The following is a 17,804-nucleotide window of genomic DNA, read 5'->3' as shown; positions in this document are numbered from 1 at the left end:
TAAACGTAGAACAGCTCTTAAAAAAGAGGGTGAGCGATATTGTCTCCACAGAATGAAAACGCACACAACTGGCAGCCCTTTCCCTTGGTTATCTTTCATCCCTGTGCTGCTGGCAGCAGTGGAAAACAGCATCTTCCGTGTTCCACTTTTGTTCACGCTCTGCCTGTGACTTTGCTTTCTCCCCTTCTCAAGGGTGTGTGGATACCGATGAGTGCCAGCAAAGGACACGCGGGTGCCAGGCCCTTCTAGCTCTTTCTCTGAGCGTGGGCTCTGTGTACCTGTCTAGTGGAGCACTATCTTCATGTGACTTGGCATCTTGCCATATCTTCCCTTCTAAATCAAAGCAAGTTCCTTCTTCCTGACCCCCGTGCGTTGGGATAAGTGCATTCGCTTGCATTTATCTGGCCTGTGGCAATTGGACTGCCGGTTCTGAAATGCAGATAGACAGCAGAAAGTAGTTGCAAAAAAACCCTCAAACCTAAACCAAGTGTGAGGGAAAAACCCAACAACTTTAAAAAACTCTTTACCTTGACTCTGTTTAAGTAGAAGCAGACACCAGAGCAGTTGAGCTAGAAGGGTGCCTACCATCTCATTTTCAGGGCCTTGACTTAACTTTCTTGTAATTTTTTCTGAAGCTGTTTCTAGAAGTTGGTATAAATACCAGCACTGTGGCTCAGGCTGCAGATTCTCACCTATTTTTTGTGAAAGGGTGATGCTTCAAAGCACCTAAGGAAGACTGACATTGGGGCACCCGGCTAGACTCGTGCTTCTTTAATGTAAACCTGTTCACAAGACAGATGCAGCTCTCCCAAGGAGTCCTTAGTCTTCATTAGATCTGGTTGTGCGCTGGAGAAATACAGTTCACATTATCAATAATCGTGTTCACCGAGCCATAGCAATTAAGGGTTTGGTGTTGAAAGCCCCAGAGGCCTTTCCAGCCAGAGGAGTCTGCTCCTTCAGCGGGTGGTTTATTCTCCAGCTGGAGTACATCTTCCCGCGGCCGAACTGTCAGGATTGCCCAGCATCTGCCTGTGCCTTCGGGAGTTTCTGATGCAATCAGAGCTGGTATTTGCTGCTATTAAATAAGTGCTTAGCAGTTGTCTTGCACTATTCATCTCTCTCAAATGAGAAATCATTATGGGTTCTTAAAACTCCTTTTAATTGCAGTTCTTGTTGTCATGGTTCTCTTGTTACAATGTGCAATTGCTTCCACAGGCAGGAAAAGCATTTAGGAAGTTTCTTCCCCTCTTTGATCGGGTACTGGTTGAGAGATGTGCGGCTGAGACAGTAACCAAAGGAGGAATCATGATACCAGAAAAATCCCAAGGGAAGGTACTACAAGCAACAGTAGTAGCAGTTGGATCTGGAGGCAGAGGCAAGGTAATAACCCTGAAGCATTCCCTTTGGGTAGAACCAGTGGTGGTGTGGTGGTAGCTGGAATATTGCCGTGAGAGTGGGATGGTTACAGTGCAAAAGTGGTGACAGCTCACAAAAATGGATGACTGTGATAGCTGGAGTTGCAAGTGGGGTTTCAAAAAGCAGAAATCTCAAGTTGTAGAAATCTCAAGTTGTCCTGAAATTAATTCCAGCATTCCTTTTATAATTTATAAATTGAAGTGGGGTTTCTTTTGTTTGCTGTTTGTTTTTTATGGTGTTTGTTTGCTTGTTTGGTGGTGGGGTTTTTTTTTTTGGGGGGGGGTGTTTGTGGTGTTATTTTATTTTAAATATGTAGACAGTGTTTTCTGTGATGCCATGTTTCATCACATTTCAGCCAAAACCTTGAGGGACCAGCAGACTTTGTTAAAGTTATTGCGTGCCCAAATGTCTGTGACTTGTGAGCAGGGCGGAACCCCAGAATGTGGCATTGGCTGCCTGGTGCTGTGCAAAATATCACTGTCCATAAGGATTAGGCTTATTGACTAAAGAAAGTGAGCAATCAAAATAAATAAGTGTTAAATAATAACTGCTCGTTCATTTTGCACATTGGATATGTATATGGAAATAAAAGAAGACAGTTGACAAAAAGGCCGGTGCCTGGGGGCTTCCACATCAGAAGGGCTGGCTCCCCAGCAGAGCAGTGTTCAGTCAGTAGGAGCACTGGAAAACGGGTTAAATTTCAACCTGGGCACAGTGCCTTGGCCTTTCTTTACCATGAGTCCCTCTCTACATCCCAGGCTGGTTTGTGTCAGGATCTGATTTTCAGTGGTTTATATTGTGAAAGGGTGATGATGTTTGACTAATGTGTTCATGTTTTGTTTATAATACAAAAATTTAATTAAACTTCATCAGGTGTTTCTAAACAAGTGAATTGATGGCAACAGTGACGAGTTGATCAAAGTTACAGAAATGGGAAGGTACTTTTTAAACTGGCACTTAGAGAAATTATCCTTGTTTATAGAATATGGACTTTGTCCCTTGATTTTACAAGGGGATTTCATGGTTCTTTAAGTGAAGTCCTATTCAGTGTGTCAAGCAAAGACCTCACGCTTGTATTTACAGTCAAAACTAAACGCAGAGTTGTGATTTCCCGAATGTTTCTCTACATGGAGGGGTTGTTGTAGTTTGGAGGAATTCTGTTACAGAAAAGTAAGGATTCTTTTCTTTTTTCAGAATGGTGAGATTCAGCCAGTGAGTGTAAAAGTTGGTGAAAAGGTTTTGCTCCCAGAATATGGCGGTACTAAGATCGTACTGGAAGATAAGGTAGGTTCCCCTACTTTGTGAGTGCAAATCAGAATGGTTCCTGAAACCAGAGATAAATGCTGTGGTTACTTTGTGCTGTTAGCACCATTCCAGAAAGGGAGCAGCTGGATCCAGCCACCCTCTGACAGCTGTGCTGCTGCTACTTCTGCCCCTGCATGAAAGGCAGCAACCACAGGAGCCTCTGACCTGACCTTTGCTGGGTGGGCAAAATGGTCCATATGTCAGGTGCATGTTAGAGGGAATCCAAAAAGGCTTAGGAATTCCTGGGGACATCCCTGGTTTTGGCCGGGAAAGCCTGCAGAATTGCTTTCTAACAGTTCTTGCGCTTTCCCACTGCTAGAACTAGTAACTTGATAGCTCTCCAAAGAGGGTTTTAGGAACAAAAAGAACTTTTTCAAGACTAGCTCTACATGTCGACTTCTTGGTTAGCTTGCTTTTGATTTTGTACTTAAGGACTGCAACAATGCTGACTCAGAACAAGACAGTGTTTGCAAAACAAGAAAAAGATTGACCGTTTCTTTTCTTTACAGGACTACTACTTGTTCAGAGATGGTGACATTCTTGGGAAATACGTGGACTAAACCTGTTGCAGTATCAGTCATCCATTCCACTAAAATGCTGAAATTTTTCTTTCATCATGTAAATAATGTCCTTTATTTTATAATAAACAGGCATTGAGTCTTTGAAATAACTTGTGATCGCACTGTAACGATGGAACACAAATAAAAATATGTACAGTCAGAAATCTGTTGCTCTCGCTTGAGTTCCATTGAACAGTGAAATTTGGATGACCACCAACCAGCCTTAATTATTCCAAACAACATCATTTTATATCCTTATCTCTGTACTGAGATTGTAAAGGTCTTTACAATAAACTTATAAAACTATTCTGCTTCTGTCTCAGTTGCTGCTGCTGCTCAGTGAAACTGAGTCTCAATTGTGTAATGAGCTCTCTGCAACATTCAATGGTAGTAATGTGTTATTTTCACCAAGTTTGTATAAAATGAGCTTAAAATGATTACCAGACCGATGTAGTCTTGCTGAGGACTTCTATGCAGCTCCCTTGCACATTGGACTCCTGAGATAGCATGGGTTCTTCTAACTTCTGTCTGAAGACCCTGAAGCACTGAAACGTTGAGGCACACAAACAGCCTGCCCCCAGCAGCTGGAAGGAGCCTGGTATCAGTCATGTCTGTGCTGTAGCAATCATCCAGCTCCCAAATGAAGCAGGTAAAAATTTATTGTTATTCTTGCTTATCACTCACTAAATTTTGCCAATGGAAAATAAAAAACCTCCCCCAGCAGTTATTCAGGCAGAAGTGGGGCTGATGCTGATCTTAAATGAAGTTTCTTTACTGATTCCCACACTGTCAGATCCAGATCTTGAGCTTTCCCTTAACTCAGGAGACACCTGCTTTGACAAATTACATCTCCTTTACCCTTAACACACCTTTCTTAAATAGCAAGACATTGGCTTAGGTAATGCTGAAGCAACTAAATTTGCATATTCCTGGCCACCTTCCCTTGCCTTGACAACGATTCAGGCTTGGTGCAGGAGCACCCAAATCTGCACTGTTCCTGAGGAGGCTTTCAAAGCTGGGGTGCACAGAGGGATCTAGTGCAGCCTAAGAACAGACAGTGCCTTAAAGTGCTTTTGGGGTTCTCCTAATGCAGTCAGTACGTGACTTGCTGCTGCTGAAACGTCACTGGCTGCAATTAAACTCACTTCCTCCCCATTCTGGTCATGCTGATAGGAACTCAGCACTGCTAGATACATTATAACACTTATTCCAGAGGTACCAGTAAAGAACTGTAACAAAATGTTTTTCAAATCGCCACTCAGATGCTGCAGTGAGGGACTCAAACTCTGACACAGTTTGAAACACAATGTATTTTATGCCAGCACAAAGTCCCTGCCATCAGCTGCACGGCATGGAGGGCAGCTGGAGCCATGCTTTTCCCTGCCGTTGATCACCCGGCCATTCCAGCAGGAGCTGCATTTGCCAGCCTTGGCTGCAATGTCCTTTGCTGTGGGGTGCTTGCTCTTGGCTGGTTACCTCTGCTTGCTCTGGAGCTGGAGACAAACCAGGCACTGCTCTGGGGATTAAATAGCGCTGAACTATGGACAGGGAAGGTGCTAAATTAATCAAAATACACTTTTTATTATAAAAGATCTATGCCTTGAAATCTGCCCTACTGCAGTTTTACTTTAGTAGTTACAGCACTGCACCTTCAAGCTGAACCTTAAGATAATCACACCCCAAGGACCTTGCAAGACAATGGATTGTGCAATGAAACACAAACTGCCTGGGATGCATTATCGCCCGCTGCAGCCAGCGTGCCTTTATCTCCCAGGATAAGGCAGGCAGTCGGCTGCAGTCGCACAGCAAAGAGGAGAAGGTATTTAAAATATTTACAAGTGGCTTACAGAGACACCGTACCCCAAGTATCTCAAGATGCAGTAGGAATTAACTGCCAGCACAGAAACGTTTGAGCCTAAAATGTCACCATTTCTTTCCATAATGTCTCTAAAAGACATGAGCTGCACAGGAGCACTCTGAGCCCTCACCACACAGCCTGGCTGCCCCCAGCTCCACTTTCAGCCCAGCAGGTTTTCAGCAGCTTGATACAATGCCTATTTATTAAAATATAAAATGCCTATTTATTCATTATATAAATAAAATAAAATATAAAACGTCTATTTATTAAACTTAGCATGGCTGTATCTAGTACAGTTTACATAGGTGATTAAAAACAGAAGTCACATTTCAAGGGAATAAGTAATTTATGGATGTGGGGGAAAAACAGTGTTCCTAGGCCTAATTAAAGAGAGGACACGCTGGAACATTTGCTGGATTGACAGGAACATTCTATCCTTGCACCACAATGCTCTCACTGCAAGCAAGGACAAGGCAACTGCCACCCAGCCAAGGCGATCCATCTGTGATCCATCTCTCCGACCATGACTGTGTGCCAAATCCTGTATCCCTCGGCCTCTTCAGGCGAGGCCAGACCATCAATCACAAACCCTGTTTCTTTGCTGAGTTCTTCCTGTAGGAAATTTTGCTTCTCTCCACTGTTTTCTACATGGTTTAAAAACTTCAGTTTTGGTGTAAATGCTGCATATTGCCCCACCTGCTTTTTTGAGGGGATACAGTCTCTCTTCAGTCTGTCTGAATCGCAAGGAAACCAGGTGGACTCCATCTTTTGTGACTTTCTTAACAGTTGAGAATAGTTCCATTCTCAGCAGCTGCCGTGTTTTCAGAAAGCTTTTCTCACCCTGGTTATGTTCTCCTGCCACAGTAAGAAAAGGATGGAACATTTATATGCCAATGGAGAAGAAAGGACAGTTGGGTCCCTAACAGCACACGCATGGTCGATAAAATTTTGGCCAAATATTCCAATTTTCATTATTGAAGGCCGTAAGATGAGGACCAGCTGAAACCCCAAAACTGAAATTACCCTTGTTCAGATTTTGTTCAAAAACTGCTTGAAATTTAATGAAATAAAAATAACAAGCACCTTCCAGGAATACAGGGTTAATTATCAAGGGGAAACACAAGGTACCCTACAGAATCCAAGATCGTAATAAATGAGGCAGATTTCTTTCATTTTTTCTGCAGACACATGAACCACCTTCACACTGAACTGACAGAGACATTTTTCTTTGAGGTATTTCTTCACAGTCAGATTTGTTTCCAAGTTAAAAACAAGATGGCCATGAAATAAAAGTCAGGGACAAACGGAAACGTCAAGTCTCCCAACTTTTCTGTGCTTTAAGGTTAAACCTTGAATATGGTGATAGGAAAAAAACAAAACAAAACAAAACAAAAACCAAATTAAAAAATAACACAAACAAGCTGCTGAATTTTGAAGGCCTCGAGCAGCTAGAACTGCTTGTATTTCGAAACTGGCTAATAATAATACCAATCTCATGAAAAAAAAATGTTGGAATACAGCTGGTCTAAAGAGGTGCTGGGACATTTCTACTCCTCGTTCCAATACACCAATTTCTCACAGCATTTTTAACCTTTTGATGGTTTCTTACGCGAGCTGGGTTTCACTACACGACCCGAAGAGCTGACATCCCTGACATCCCCGGGGCAGGAATGCTGGCCAGGAGTAAAAAAGTAACTACTGCAAACCGAACTCGGGCGCCCGAAGGCAGGAATGCCGAGCTCCGCGTTACAGTGTAACGTGAGAGCAGCTGCGGCTCGGCTGCGGAGGCGCTGACCCCGTCACCCATTTCTGCTCCCCGCACATGGTCCGGCTCTGGGCTCAGCCTGGCCCCTGGAACCGGGCAGGGCCCTGCTCACGGCCTTGCCCAAGCCAAGCCAGGATTCAAAGGGCACTTCTCTTCCTGACGGGAAAGCCTAATCGGAGATTTTTCAGTGTTTTCCTTCTAGAAATGTTTCACAAACTGTAACTCTCACAGGGTAAGAAGGAAGGGGCTTTAACGCGTTATTTATAGCAAAATAATTGCGTGAAGGGGGAAACTACAGCCAGCACTCACCCTGAAATGTGGTGGGAGTAGGGACAGCACCAGGTAGCAAGCAGCCTTCTCCACTTTGCAGGAAACACCCCACAGCTGCAACCATTTATTGCCTGATTATGCGAGGAAGGTGTCTCAGGGTGTCCCACTGCTTCATCCTTCTTGCCCACAGACAGAAGCAATTCACCCCTTCTTATTCTGCACTCATTTCTAGCATGTATTTTAGAGAAATAGAAACAGCTTTCAAATAATTTTCTTCTCACTTACCCTACAGGAAAAGTATGAGTCACTCAGGTCTTCCAAAATGTTTACTTGCTTGTAAGGAGACGTATTTATCAGCCAGCTATGAGGTAACAGTGTCTTTTTTGCAAATAGAGTCAACACTCGACTCAGTAAACCTTGAAACCTGAGCTGCCTCTGTTTGCCATTAGCTCGGCAGTTCGTGCCCTCTGCACTCCAAGCTCACCGGTGTCTCAATCCTGCCTTTGGAGACCTAGAAAGGCTTCCTACCTACTTTAAAATTATTTTGCCCCAAACAACACTTGCTGGGGCGGGGGGAGGGGGGGTTGCTCATTATTTTTTAACAAATCTCGAATATTAAACTCTGAATAATTTTTAAATCCACACGCTCATAGTTTGTATTGCACAGAGCATCAAGGACTCGGTTGTACGGACAAGCTAACCTTGCGTGAGCGCAGGCACAGCCGGGGCTGGCAGGGGGACGCTGATGAAACAGGATGAAATACGATGGATTTCCCCAACAACCACTCAGCCCGTCAATCTCCGTGCGAGGCTTGGCCTCACAAACCGGGCCGCTCGCTGCGACACCGGCCCCGCCGCGCAGCACCGAGCGGCCGCCCCAAAACTCCCCACTCCCGGCTGTGTGTATGTGGGGGGGTGTCAGCGTTGTCTCTGAGGAACACAAAGCTCTGCTCTGACAGGGAGGCTCTGTCACAGGGGAGCGTCCGCGGCCTGCAGCGCCACGGGCGGGGAACGGGGAGGTCCCTCCGCCGCCCCTCACGGCCGCCCCGCGCGCCGCCTCCCGCCCTCTCTCGCGAGAAGCCGCTCCCGTTCCCGCCCCCGCCGCGCGCGCGGCTGTTCTGGCCTCGCCGCCCCTCCCTCGGCGGGCCCGCTCCCGCCCCGCCCCGCGGCTGTTCCCGCCCCGCCCCGGCCCGGCCCCGCGGCACATCCGGGCCCCGCGGTCGCTATGGTCATGGCGGAGGGCACGGCCGTGCTCCGGCGGAACCGCCCGGGCACCAAGGCCCAGGTGAGTCGCCGCCGCCGCCCCAGCCGCCGGCCGGGCGGGCACGGGCAGCGCCGCCGCCGGGGCCCAGCGGCCGGCGGGGCGGCGCCGAGGGCCGCGCCGAGGGCCGCGCCGGGCCTACCGGGGCCGGGGAGGCGGCGGCCCCGCTGCGGGGATCGCTTTGTTTTGGGTCAGCGGGCGAGAGCCGGTGGCCGCGGGGGAGCGGGCCGGGGACGGCGGCGGCTCCTTCCCCGCGGGCTCGGCGGAAAGGCCGCCGGGGCTTCCAGGCTGCGGGCTGGGAGCGGAGGTCGGGTCGGGCCCGGTTGGCCGAGGGAGGCGCCGCGTTCCGCAGCGCGGGGGCCGCGGCCGGGCCGGAGAGCGAGCGCCTGTGACAGCCGGGCGTGAGCGCCGCAGGTGGGCGCGGGCAGGGCGGCTCCCCGGTGCTGTAGGCGCTGCTGGTGCTCCTGCTGTGAAAATAGCGAGAGCACGCTCCGGCAGTGAGCTCATGGACCTGCGCTGGGCTCCGGGGGGAGCTCGGCACCGTCGGAGCGACCGTACCTGCCTGCCCATCCCAGAGGGAAGTCATCCTTGCCTTACGTAACTGCACACAAGGAAATTCTGGTGGCACATCGCTTTTCTCAGTCAAAATTGAATTAATTTTTTCTGAGGTTTCACGGTCAGCTGGACCAGGCACACCTCAAACACGGAAACTGCATTTTTTAGATTATTTCAGAGAGATGATCTGTCACACCTTTATGTGAGACTTTCCCCTCTGATTTTGGGAGGAGAGCTCATGGTGGGAAAGGAGCCGTGTATGACACGTGTCTTCTCCTGTTCTTTGTCATCTCATAGAAGTAAAATTATTACACAATCCTGTAAATCAGGTCATTCTATGCATGTTTAATCTGTGAAGGAGACTGTCTCCTTCTGTGTGAGAAGGAGATGTGTGCCTTTGATAAATTTGGGGTATTCTGAAAAACAGCTGGACATAGACATAGGTTTGATCAACCGTTATGAAATTCATGTAGATTGAAGAGTTTTGTGTATAGTGATGATGATTTCTCTCCATAGACATGATTTTTCTTTGTGTGTGGCTGTATTTAATGTTTTATTTTGGATGACACTGGTATAGCTGTTCAGTTTGCAAATACAATTAGGTAATGATATTTCAACAGTGGATATGCACTTGAGGTATTTTTGCCAGAGCTGACTTGCTCTCTTAGGAACAGATTGCTAAGCTGTGCTGTTGGGACATTTTCATTGAGTCATTGCACCTACTGGGATGACTACAGCAAGCTGACGTGCAGCATCTCTGCATGGTCTGAGGGAGTAGTACCAAAGTTTAGATGTGAAAAATGCACAGTAAGAAATTGCCTATGGTTGGGATGATCGTGGGTGCAGCACGTGTGGATTGCTGCAGAACACAGGCACAGCTGGATCCGAGGTGAAACTTCAGCAAGGTTTTGTCATTAACAAGGCTGATTAGCATCCAGGTAAATTAATTGAGGCACACTGACCGCACCAAGGGTAGGGTGGAATGTGGTACCAGGCTAGGCCAGCACAGCGGTGCGTGATCTCAGTTCAGAGATGTTTTTCTTGCTGTGTCACCACTGGGAGTTTTAGTTTCATAAGCAGAGTGTGCTGCTGCTCTCTGCAGCTCTTTCCTTGCCCACTGCTGCCGGGTCCAACACCTGCAGCGGGTGCTGTGTGCTGTGTTCCATGGAACAAATGCAGGCTCTGGTGTTACAGCGGGGGTGTTCACCTGCCGAGTCGTGCAGAGCTTTTCCTTTCAAGGTGTGCTGCTGCTGCAGTGCTGGGAGTGTAAATCCTCTCCCTCTTCCTGCCAGGACTGTCTGCTGCTTCTGTTCACATGCAGCTTCCTGGAATTGTATCGACTCCATCTATTTTCCTGCATGCTCAGGCGTATTGTAGGCTGTGTGCCTTTCTTCCTCCCCCTCTGGTTTTGTTACATTGCTTTCAACTTTCTTTTTTCAAAACAGGATTTCTACAACTGGCCTGATGAATCCTTTGAAGAAATGGATAGTACATTAGCTGTCCAGCAGGTATTGCTACTTACATGAAACGCTGTTAATGAGTGCAGTTTCCCAGGTGTTGTGTTCTGCTATATAAAACTGAACAGGGCTTGATATTTATCTGCTTAGGGTGTTGCTGCACAGCAGTGAATTTCCTAATCACCTATGTATATTAACAAATTAATGGTTAATTTTGTTTACAGAAATAACTTGAATTCCCATGTCTGGTTTGAACAAATGAGATTTAGGAAAATGGTGGGGGTTTCTCCATTCTTTTACCTTTTTTAGTAGAAGAAAGGCATTTTTCAGATCTGGCATTTTAATACCACTTTCCTTACCCTGCCCATCTACTTTTGAACTTCTTAGTCTGTCAATCATTTAAGTAAAAATTAAGCTCCTCCAAGATGTAATGTTCTAAATTTACTTTCTTACTGTAATTCCAACAAGATCTAGTTTTATTTTTACTCCCCCTCCAGTATATTCAACAAAACATAAGGGCAGACTGTTCCAACATTGATAAGATCCTTGAACCTCCCGAAGGCCAGGATGAAGGTGTATGGAAGTATGAACATTTAAGGTAAAAGTCCATCTTTTGTTAACATTCTGTCTTGGTTCTAAGTTTTGTTCATTGATGCTGGTAGTGAATCTATTTGAATGTGACACATCAAAATTAACTTAAATGAAGCTTGATTTTTTCACTCTTAAATACTGGTATTATTTTCTGAATTCCCTGTTACTTCTAAAGATTTATAATGTGCTCTGATCTTAATGTTTTTTTAAAAGAAAATATTTGTATCTCACTTCTTGAATAGGAAGATAGAGTCATGAATTTCCACAGCACTTTCTCATAGTACTGTCAGTTCTTCATCTCCACTGACGGGTAATGTGATTTCCAGATGCTCCCAGTGCTTTTCCTGAAACTAGCAGGCAAATAGGCAAGAACAGCAGGACTGTCTTACATTCTTTTTCTGCTTGTAGGGAAACACATCTTTTTGTCCACTTCTATTTTTTTTTAAGTTGCAGTACAATACTTCCACTAAATGATATGTTAAACTCAGCCTTTGCTGTCAGTGAAGAATTAAAATATAATTGTTTAGCTGAGTAAAAAAAAACATCTGCTGGTATGAAGATCAGAGTGTCTAAGCTGTTTTCTATGAGATACTTGCAGTGAGGAAAGAAACAGCTGATTTTGATGCTGCTGTGTTCTATTTCTTTTAGACAATTCTGCCTTGAGCTCAATGGACTAGCTGTCAAGCTTCAGGTAATTCTTTTATTGAGACATTTTGTCAGGGAGGAGACTTTTTTGTTTTGTGTAGATTGCGGAGCTTTTTTTTTTAAATATACACACACAGGGCCTAAGCAGTGGTTGGAGGTTTTGTAAGATTTTAAGGGCTTATGGCAAATAACCCTTTTGGGGGGTGAACAGGGCAAGGAAGTGATTTGGAAAGATCAGCTCCTTTTTGCTGCTGGGTTTTTTTCTTAACTGAACAATTGTTTTAACAGAGTGAATGTCACCCTGACACATGTACTCAGATGACAGCAACTGAACAGTGGATTTTTCTTTGTGCAGCTCATAAAACTCCCAAAGAGGTATGGATGTATTTTGGAAAACCGACTCCAGTGATGCAGGAATTTTCTTTCACAGTTCATAGGTTCATGGGGAGCCTGTCAGAGGTGGCTTCTTAGTTAATCTGAGAGCTTATGTGGGTTAAGAATATCACTTGAGCTACTCTTCTTTGCCATTCTGTAATGTTTTACAGAGGAACAGGATGAGGTAAAAGGAACTGCTTTTTTACCTCAGTATTAGCGGCTTTGCACATTCCCCTTTTCTCTCTGGGCTGGTGTTGACCCTGCCTGAAATTGAAAGGGAGAAATCTCTTTGTTTAACTGATAAAAGTGTCCATGCTGAGAATGGGCTCTCATCTTCAAGAATTGGCCTTGATCCACAGTGTGAACCTGACACTCCAAACGTGACTGCATGTGCTCATTCTTAGAGCAGTTACTCCAAGAAGGTGGTGGAGTCATGAAGATGTTTCTAGTCAAGTGGGTTTATCAGTATGGCATTAGCTTGTCTTCTTCCATGTCCAGTTAGCTTAAACATTGTTCAGATCTTCTGTTAAACCACTTGATATATCCTTTTTTTTTTCTCTATAAAGTCTTTGTTGCCTTTGGTTATGATGGTAGTGCAGTTTGTCATATTTATCTTTGTATTTCACCTTCCAGAATAAGGTATTGGTTCTTTTTAACCTTTTCTGTCCTGTGATATCTTTTCTCTTGTTTTGTTCTGCTTTTACTTTTCTGAGATGTTTTGATTTAGCCAACTTCCCACTCTCTCCTTTAACCCCTATCCCTAGTCAGCACCTTGGCATATTGGGCAGTGTTATCCTCAGCTAGACTGGAGAACTTCAGGCTTCTTTTTACCTCTGAGCATGCAGCATTCATCTCCTGTTTTCCATGGCAGTAGCCACCAACTCATGGTTAGACAGGGGCTGATGGAACCTTGAACTGCTGAGAGAAATGCACAACTGACAAGTCTTTCTCCTCAATGGTGAATGGACAGACATTCTTTCTCTCAGTCTGGCTCAGTTCATCTTTTCTTCCTTTAGGTGTACTTGATTGCAGAGCCAGGGATGGCTCGTTACACACTTAGTTACATGTATGATTTTAGTTTTCTTTGCCAAAGCAAAAAGCACTGATAGATTTAGGTGCAGGTTTGGTTTCACAGCCTGTAAAAGAACAAGTCTGGCAACTTGACTGTGTGGGAAACAAATCAGCTGTGAGGTAACAATCATCTTTCCTTTCAGTGTACTCCTAGCGTGTATTTTTATTATACAGCTTTGCTCAAGGAGAGGCATAAAATTCACTACTCACGTGCATAATGACATTGCCATAGGAACTTTTTTTCTTGAAATAATTTACATGGGTTGTGAAGCAGAGAAAAGAAGTGACTCACTTAAGGAGGAAATGTAGTTATACCTATATATATATACAGTTGTACCTTTAAACAAGCTGTGTGAAACTTCGGGGAATAAAGATGACCAATGAAGTTCAAAGCATCAGGAAATACAATAAAATGTTTATTTTTAAACAAGTTCTGACAATGTCATGCATGTGCTCACTCGCTGTCTGTTTCTGTAGTGTCCTGCTATAGACTACACCAGGCACACACTTGATGGAGCTGCATGTCTTCTGAATAGCAATAAATATTTCCCCAGCAGGTAAAAACATTTTCTCTTGGGAGAAGGGAGAGAAGGAGGGAGGAGGCTGGAATTTAAGACAGTAACAAAGCCCAGGGAGAAGTGTAATGCATGTTTCATGGACTACTGTTGGAACTATCAAAAATCCTGCAGCTCTTAGGAGTTGGGAGGCCTGTTGCCACTTCTAAGCCAAGGAAGAATTCTGGCTTATTAAAATAGTTTGCCATTTACTGGAGCTAAGGGATGCTTTTTAGGTGAAAACTGTTTTAGTGATATCTGTTAATGGCATGGGGCTTCCACTGGAGTAGTGCCCACCTAGACAAGAGGATGGCCTTTGGACAGATGCTGCACCTCAAACTCCTTCAACAGGACAGCACCAAAACTCTCCAGAAGCCAACACCAAGCTCCTGTGGGACATGGCAATCACAGAAGACAGAGGCAGGCTACTGAATGGGCAGGTCACATCAGAGAAAACTCCTTGCACAAGTCAAAATTGTGCTTCTCTAGGAATTCAGTATAGACAAGGAGGTGCTACTGGAAGTCTCATTTTTTTTTGTCCATAAACCCTAGAAACCAGAGATCCAGCCTTTACCAGAATAACTGATGATGATTAATTACAGGCAGAACTTCTTTGTAGTCAGAGTACATTTGTAAATATGGAGCTTGCACCAACAAGTCTAAATTTGATATGCAATTATACAGAATAGTTTTAACAATCAAAATTTATGTCAACATGTTGCTCAGTAGTCATTTCATTAGAGCAGTTGTGTAACCTCTCTCCTGCTGCTTACAGGGTTAGCATAAAGGAATCCTCTGTAGCCAAATTAGGATCAGTGTGCCGAAGGATTTACAGAATATTTTCACACGCTTATTTTCATCACCGGCAGATATTTGATGAATATGAAGTAAGTAGTTTGAAATTACATCTTGAAAGCAGGGTATTTACTGAAGTTACTGCTCTGATGGAGTTGGATAAAATATTTTAGTCCTACTAGAAGATCTATATTCAAATGATGGATTGATTACAGTAGATTCCAGTTTTGTAAGAACTAAAAAGCTGTTATACTTACATATACACACAAAAATTAATTTATGTGATCAGTGTACTCAGTTATGGTTTCCCTGCATTTAGATAAAAGGCCAGAATTTGAGGATTTTCTACAGACAACTGAAATTCATCTTGTATTTAAGAATCCTGACTGTATTCAAGCACTCAGTGCAGTTAGTACTGCTTACATATATACATCTCCTGTTTGTGTATGCTGCACAGCAGTTAAGGAATTCTAATTGTGTAACTGTAAAGAATCAGAATAATTGAAGGCAACTTGTGCATGACCAGTAACCTTTTTTTTTTTCTAATGGGAAAGTAGAAATTAATAGATAGAAAGGAGATAAGGGGTACAGCTAAATATAAAAGGGAACCTTTGCCAAATCCCACTGAAGGTTTCTGGAACAAATGATTGTGCCCTGTTGTGTTGGAGATAGACAAGAATATATTTAAATATTTAAAAGTATGGTTCTGAAATTCCTCCTACATGCACTAAGTGCTGTTAAATTGAGCTGTGACTAAAGCCTCAATTTCAGTAGGTTTCTTAGTATTTGTAGTAACTATAAGCAACCAGTAAAGATATAAAAGAAGCAATGAGTTTACTATTTAAGCTTGACTAAGACCTGTAAATGTAATGAGGTAATTACATAGAAGCAGGCTTTTTGTTTAGCATGTTCCTCATAATGATTTAAAATAATCCCTCTGTATATACTATTTTTTTCCCTTTTTTCACCTCCAGAATGAAACTTTCTTGTGTCACCGGTTCACTAAGTTTGTGATGAAGTATAATCTGATGTCCAAGGATAACCTGATTGTACCGATTTTGGAAGAAGAAGTGCAAAATTCAGTGTCAGGGGAGAGTGAGGCATAATGGCAAGAGCAGTACAGAATCCTGTACTGAATATAAACAGAACATTAATTATGTACTGTATATATCACTTTAGACACTTCAATCACGTATCTTCATAGCTTTGTTTAGTATACTTTTTGTATGCTGTGTGCATTGCCTTTTAATATGGGAAATACTTCTAAGTTATTCATGAGCTGTATATTCATCTATGTGGCACTCATGGTTTTTAAATAAAAGTAGTAGTATCTGTTTATAATGCCTGTTAATAAAAGAATTTACAGTTCTCTAAAAATGCTGCTAAACAATCATTGAATTACAATCCTGAAGATGTGTCTGATTGGGTGGGGAAAAAGTGAGATTACAATTTCACAGCAAGCCATTTTGTAATGCAGTAGCTATATTAAGTTCAAAGATTATCACCTTAAATATATAATTCTGCAGGAAGCTTCTTGCAATGTAGCTTATTCCTAATTTACCTTTTATTTTTTTAAAATGGCTTTGAAGATTTACTGCTGGATATGCATATTGCTGTATGTGTATATCCAGGTACTAACAGGATCTATAGTATTAACCAAAAGGACAATTTCACTATGGTAATGAACATATATATTCTTGATTTATAGCTAGCACACTTTCTAGACACTTTTTTTTGTCAGCAGTGGAGGTTTGTGTGCAGCAAGGGACAGGTGCTGTCCCATTAAGGCAGACTTCTGCTGTTCTCCAGTCCACAACCTCTCTAAAGAATACCTGTGCATATTTATGGCAACTGCTTACAGATTATACCTCAGCTGTTCATGTTACACTACATAACACACTGGCACAGTCTCTGCTTGTATTCCTAGTCAAAACGTGCTACATACCTGAAATAACCAACTCAATTCTTTGCAAGAATTAATTCTGTTTTCAACATACATTTGTTTCTCTTCATTTACCTAAACCATATTGACAGAAAGATTTGGAGTCATGCTTCTGGTTCCCTATCAGGTGTCTGTTTCAAGCTGTGTTTGCAGATTTGCAATAACTGACAATTTCCATGAGTGCTGCTTAATTGTGTTTTGTCTAGAAAGATAGAATTAAATGTTTTAGAGATGCATATAAGAGAAATACTGCTAAGTGTACATGAATGCAGGGTCTAAAAGCAGTAGCAGTGTTCTTGAATGAATTTTGCTTTGCTGTTTAAGAAGTTAGCTTGTTTCTCTGAGGTTGACAGGAGCCCTCTTCATTTCTTTCAGCAGGTCAGAATGGGCTAGCTCAGCTAGTTTCAGTAACTTACACTTTGTTTTCTACATGACATTTACATGGAAAGAAGGGAGTCCGCATATTTTTACTAAGTGTTTTTTCATAATATACTAAACATGCCTTAAATTCTATTTTTCTTTATATGAATCAAGCACACCTCAAGCAACTGTTATCACCTGGATGTAAAGGGAATATAAACAATGAGAAAATTGAGAGACTAAGCTTAAGTACTTCAACAGCTGTGCTCTTCAGCAGCTTCTTGTCTCATGTTTATCATTGTATTTAACTGTCAGCAGGGTAATTGCATGAGATGTTGTCAGAGTGAAGTAGCTTTAGTTACTGTCTATACACTTAGCTGTAACTTGCCTTGTATCGACCAGGTTACCTGATTTTGATAGATACCTTGGAGTTTGTACTGCAGGTAGGAGGAAGTTTTCTGGAGGTAGTAAAATGTATTTAGCTCGTTGCTGTCTGCTCTGGGACCATCCATGGTGTGGCTCCTTTGTACAGTCACTCTGCATGTGTATATTGGCCATGGTGACTGGGACAGGCAAAAACATGGGACTGGTGTTGCTAATTACATTTCCTCTACAAAATTGAAGAAAATGATGTGGTGCTCAGGACTGCATTAAAATTTTAAACCTCTTCCTCTTATGCTTTAAGAGTTTAACTTCAAAACAAAACTCTGGAAGTTTGAATCCTGTTTATTCTCATTCAGATTTGCACTGTAAAATTGACTTGCTATACTAAGCTGATTTTATATAAGGCCTAAGTGAGACACTGCTTGTATTTTCCCTTGCTATTGTTTACATGAGTACTGTGTACACACATGTGCCTGGATGGTACCATAAAACTTCAGTTAGCCTAAGCAAACCATTGATTTGTCTAATAAATATTAACAGGTTTAATTTAGACTTTACATCATAGGGAAACTGAGACTGTCTTTGAATTATATTGTAAAAAAAGGATAAAATTAAACTGTTTCTTTATCCATACCACTAT

The 17,804-nt window shown here is 43.1% G+C and overlaps 1 protein-coding gene and 1 long non-coding RNA gene across 5 annotated transcripts in view; one reads left to right on the top strand and one right to left on the bottom strand.

The window, feature by feature from the left end:
* The window catches only part of LOC119703500 (MOB-like protein phocein), a 19,808-nt gene extending 2,004 nt beyond the window's left edge, over positions 1–17,804 (top strand). For 2 of the 4 annotated variants that reach the window (XM_038143467.1, XM_038143466.1), the window contains exons 2-4: positions 1,216–1,380; positions 2,611–2,700; positions 3,231–3,587. In XM_038143467.1, the coding sequence (XP_037999395.1) occupies positions 1,216–1,380; positions 2,611–2,700; positions 3,231–3,281 (306 nt within the window). In that variant the 3' untranslated portion in view covers positions 3,282–3,587. Of the gene's footprint in view, positions 1–1,215; positions 1,381–2,610; positions 2,701–3,230; positions 3,588–8,300; positions 8,460–10,435; positions 10,499–10,944; positions 11,046–11,686; positions 11,730–11,971; positions 12,059–13,606; positions 13,687–14,458; positions 14,571–15,452 lie in introns of those variants that run through there. The other 2 variants (XM_038143468.1, XM_038143465.1) reach the window with 2 other exon arrangements.
* On the bottom strand, positions 3,267–8,295 carry LOC119703502. Its single transcript, XR_005257643.1, has 2 exons — positions 7,214–8,295; positions 3,267–5,994 (listed from the first exon to the last, which is right to left on the bottom strand). It is a non-coding gene; the product is annotated as an uncharacterized LOC119703502 (long non-coding RNA).

The sequence above is a fragment of the Motacilla alba genome, chromosome 7, assembly GCF_015832195.1.
Source record: "Motacilla alba alba isolate MOTALB_02 chromosome 7, Motacilla_alba_V1.0_pri, whole genome shotgun sequence".
NCBI lineage: Eukaryota > Metazoa > Chordata > Aves > Passeriformes > Motacillidae > Motacilla > Motacilla alba.
Note: the sequence above shows the minus strand (reverse complement) of the source record. Positions and strands in the feature narration are given on the sequence as shown.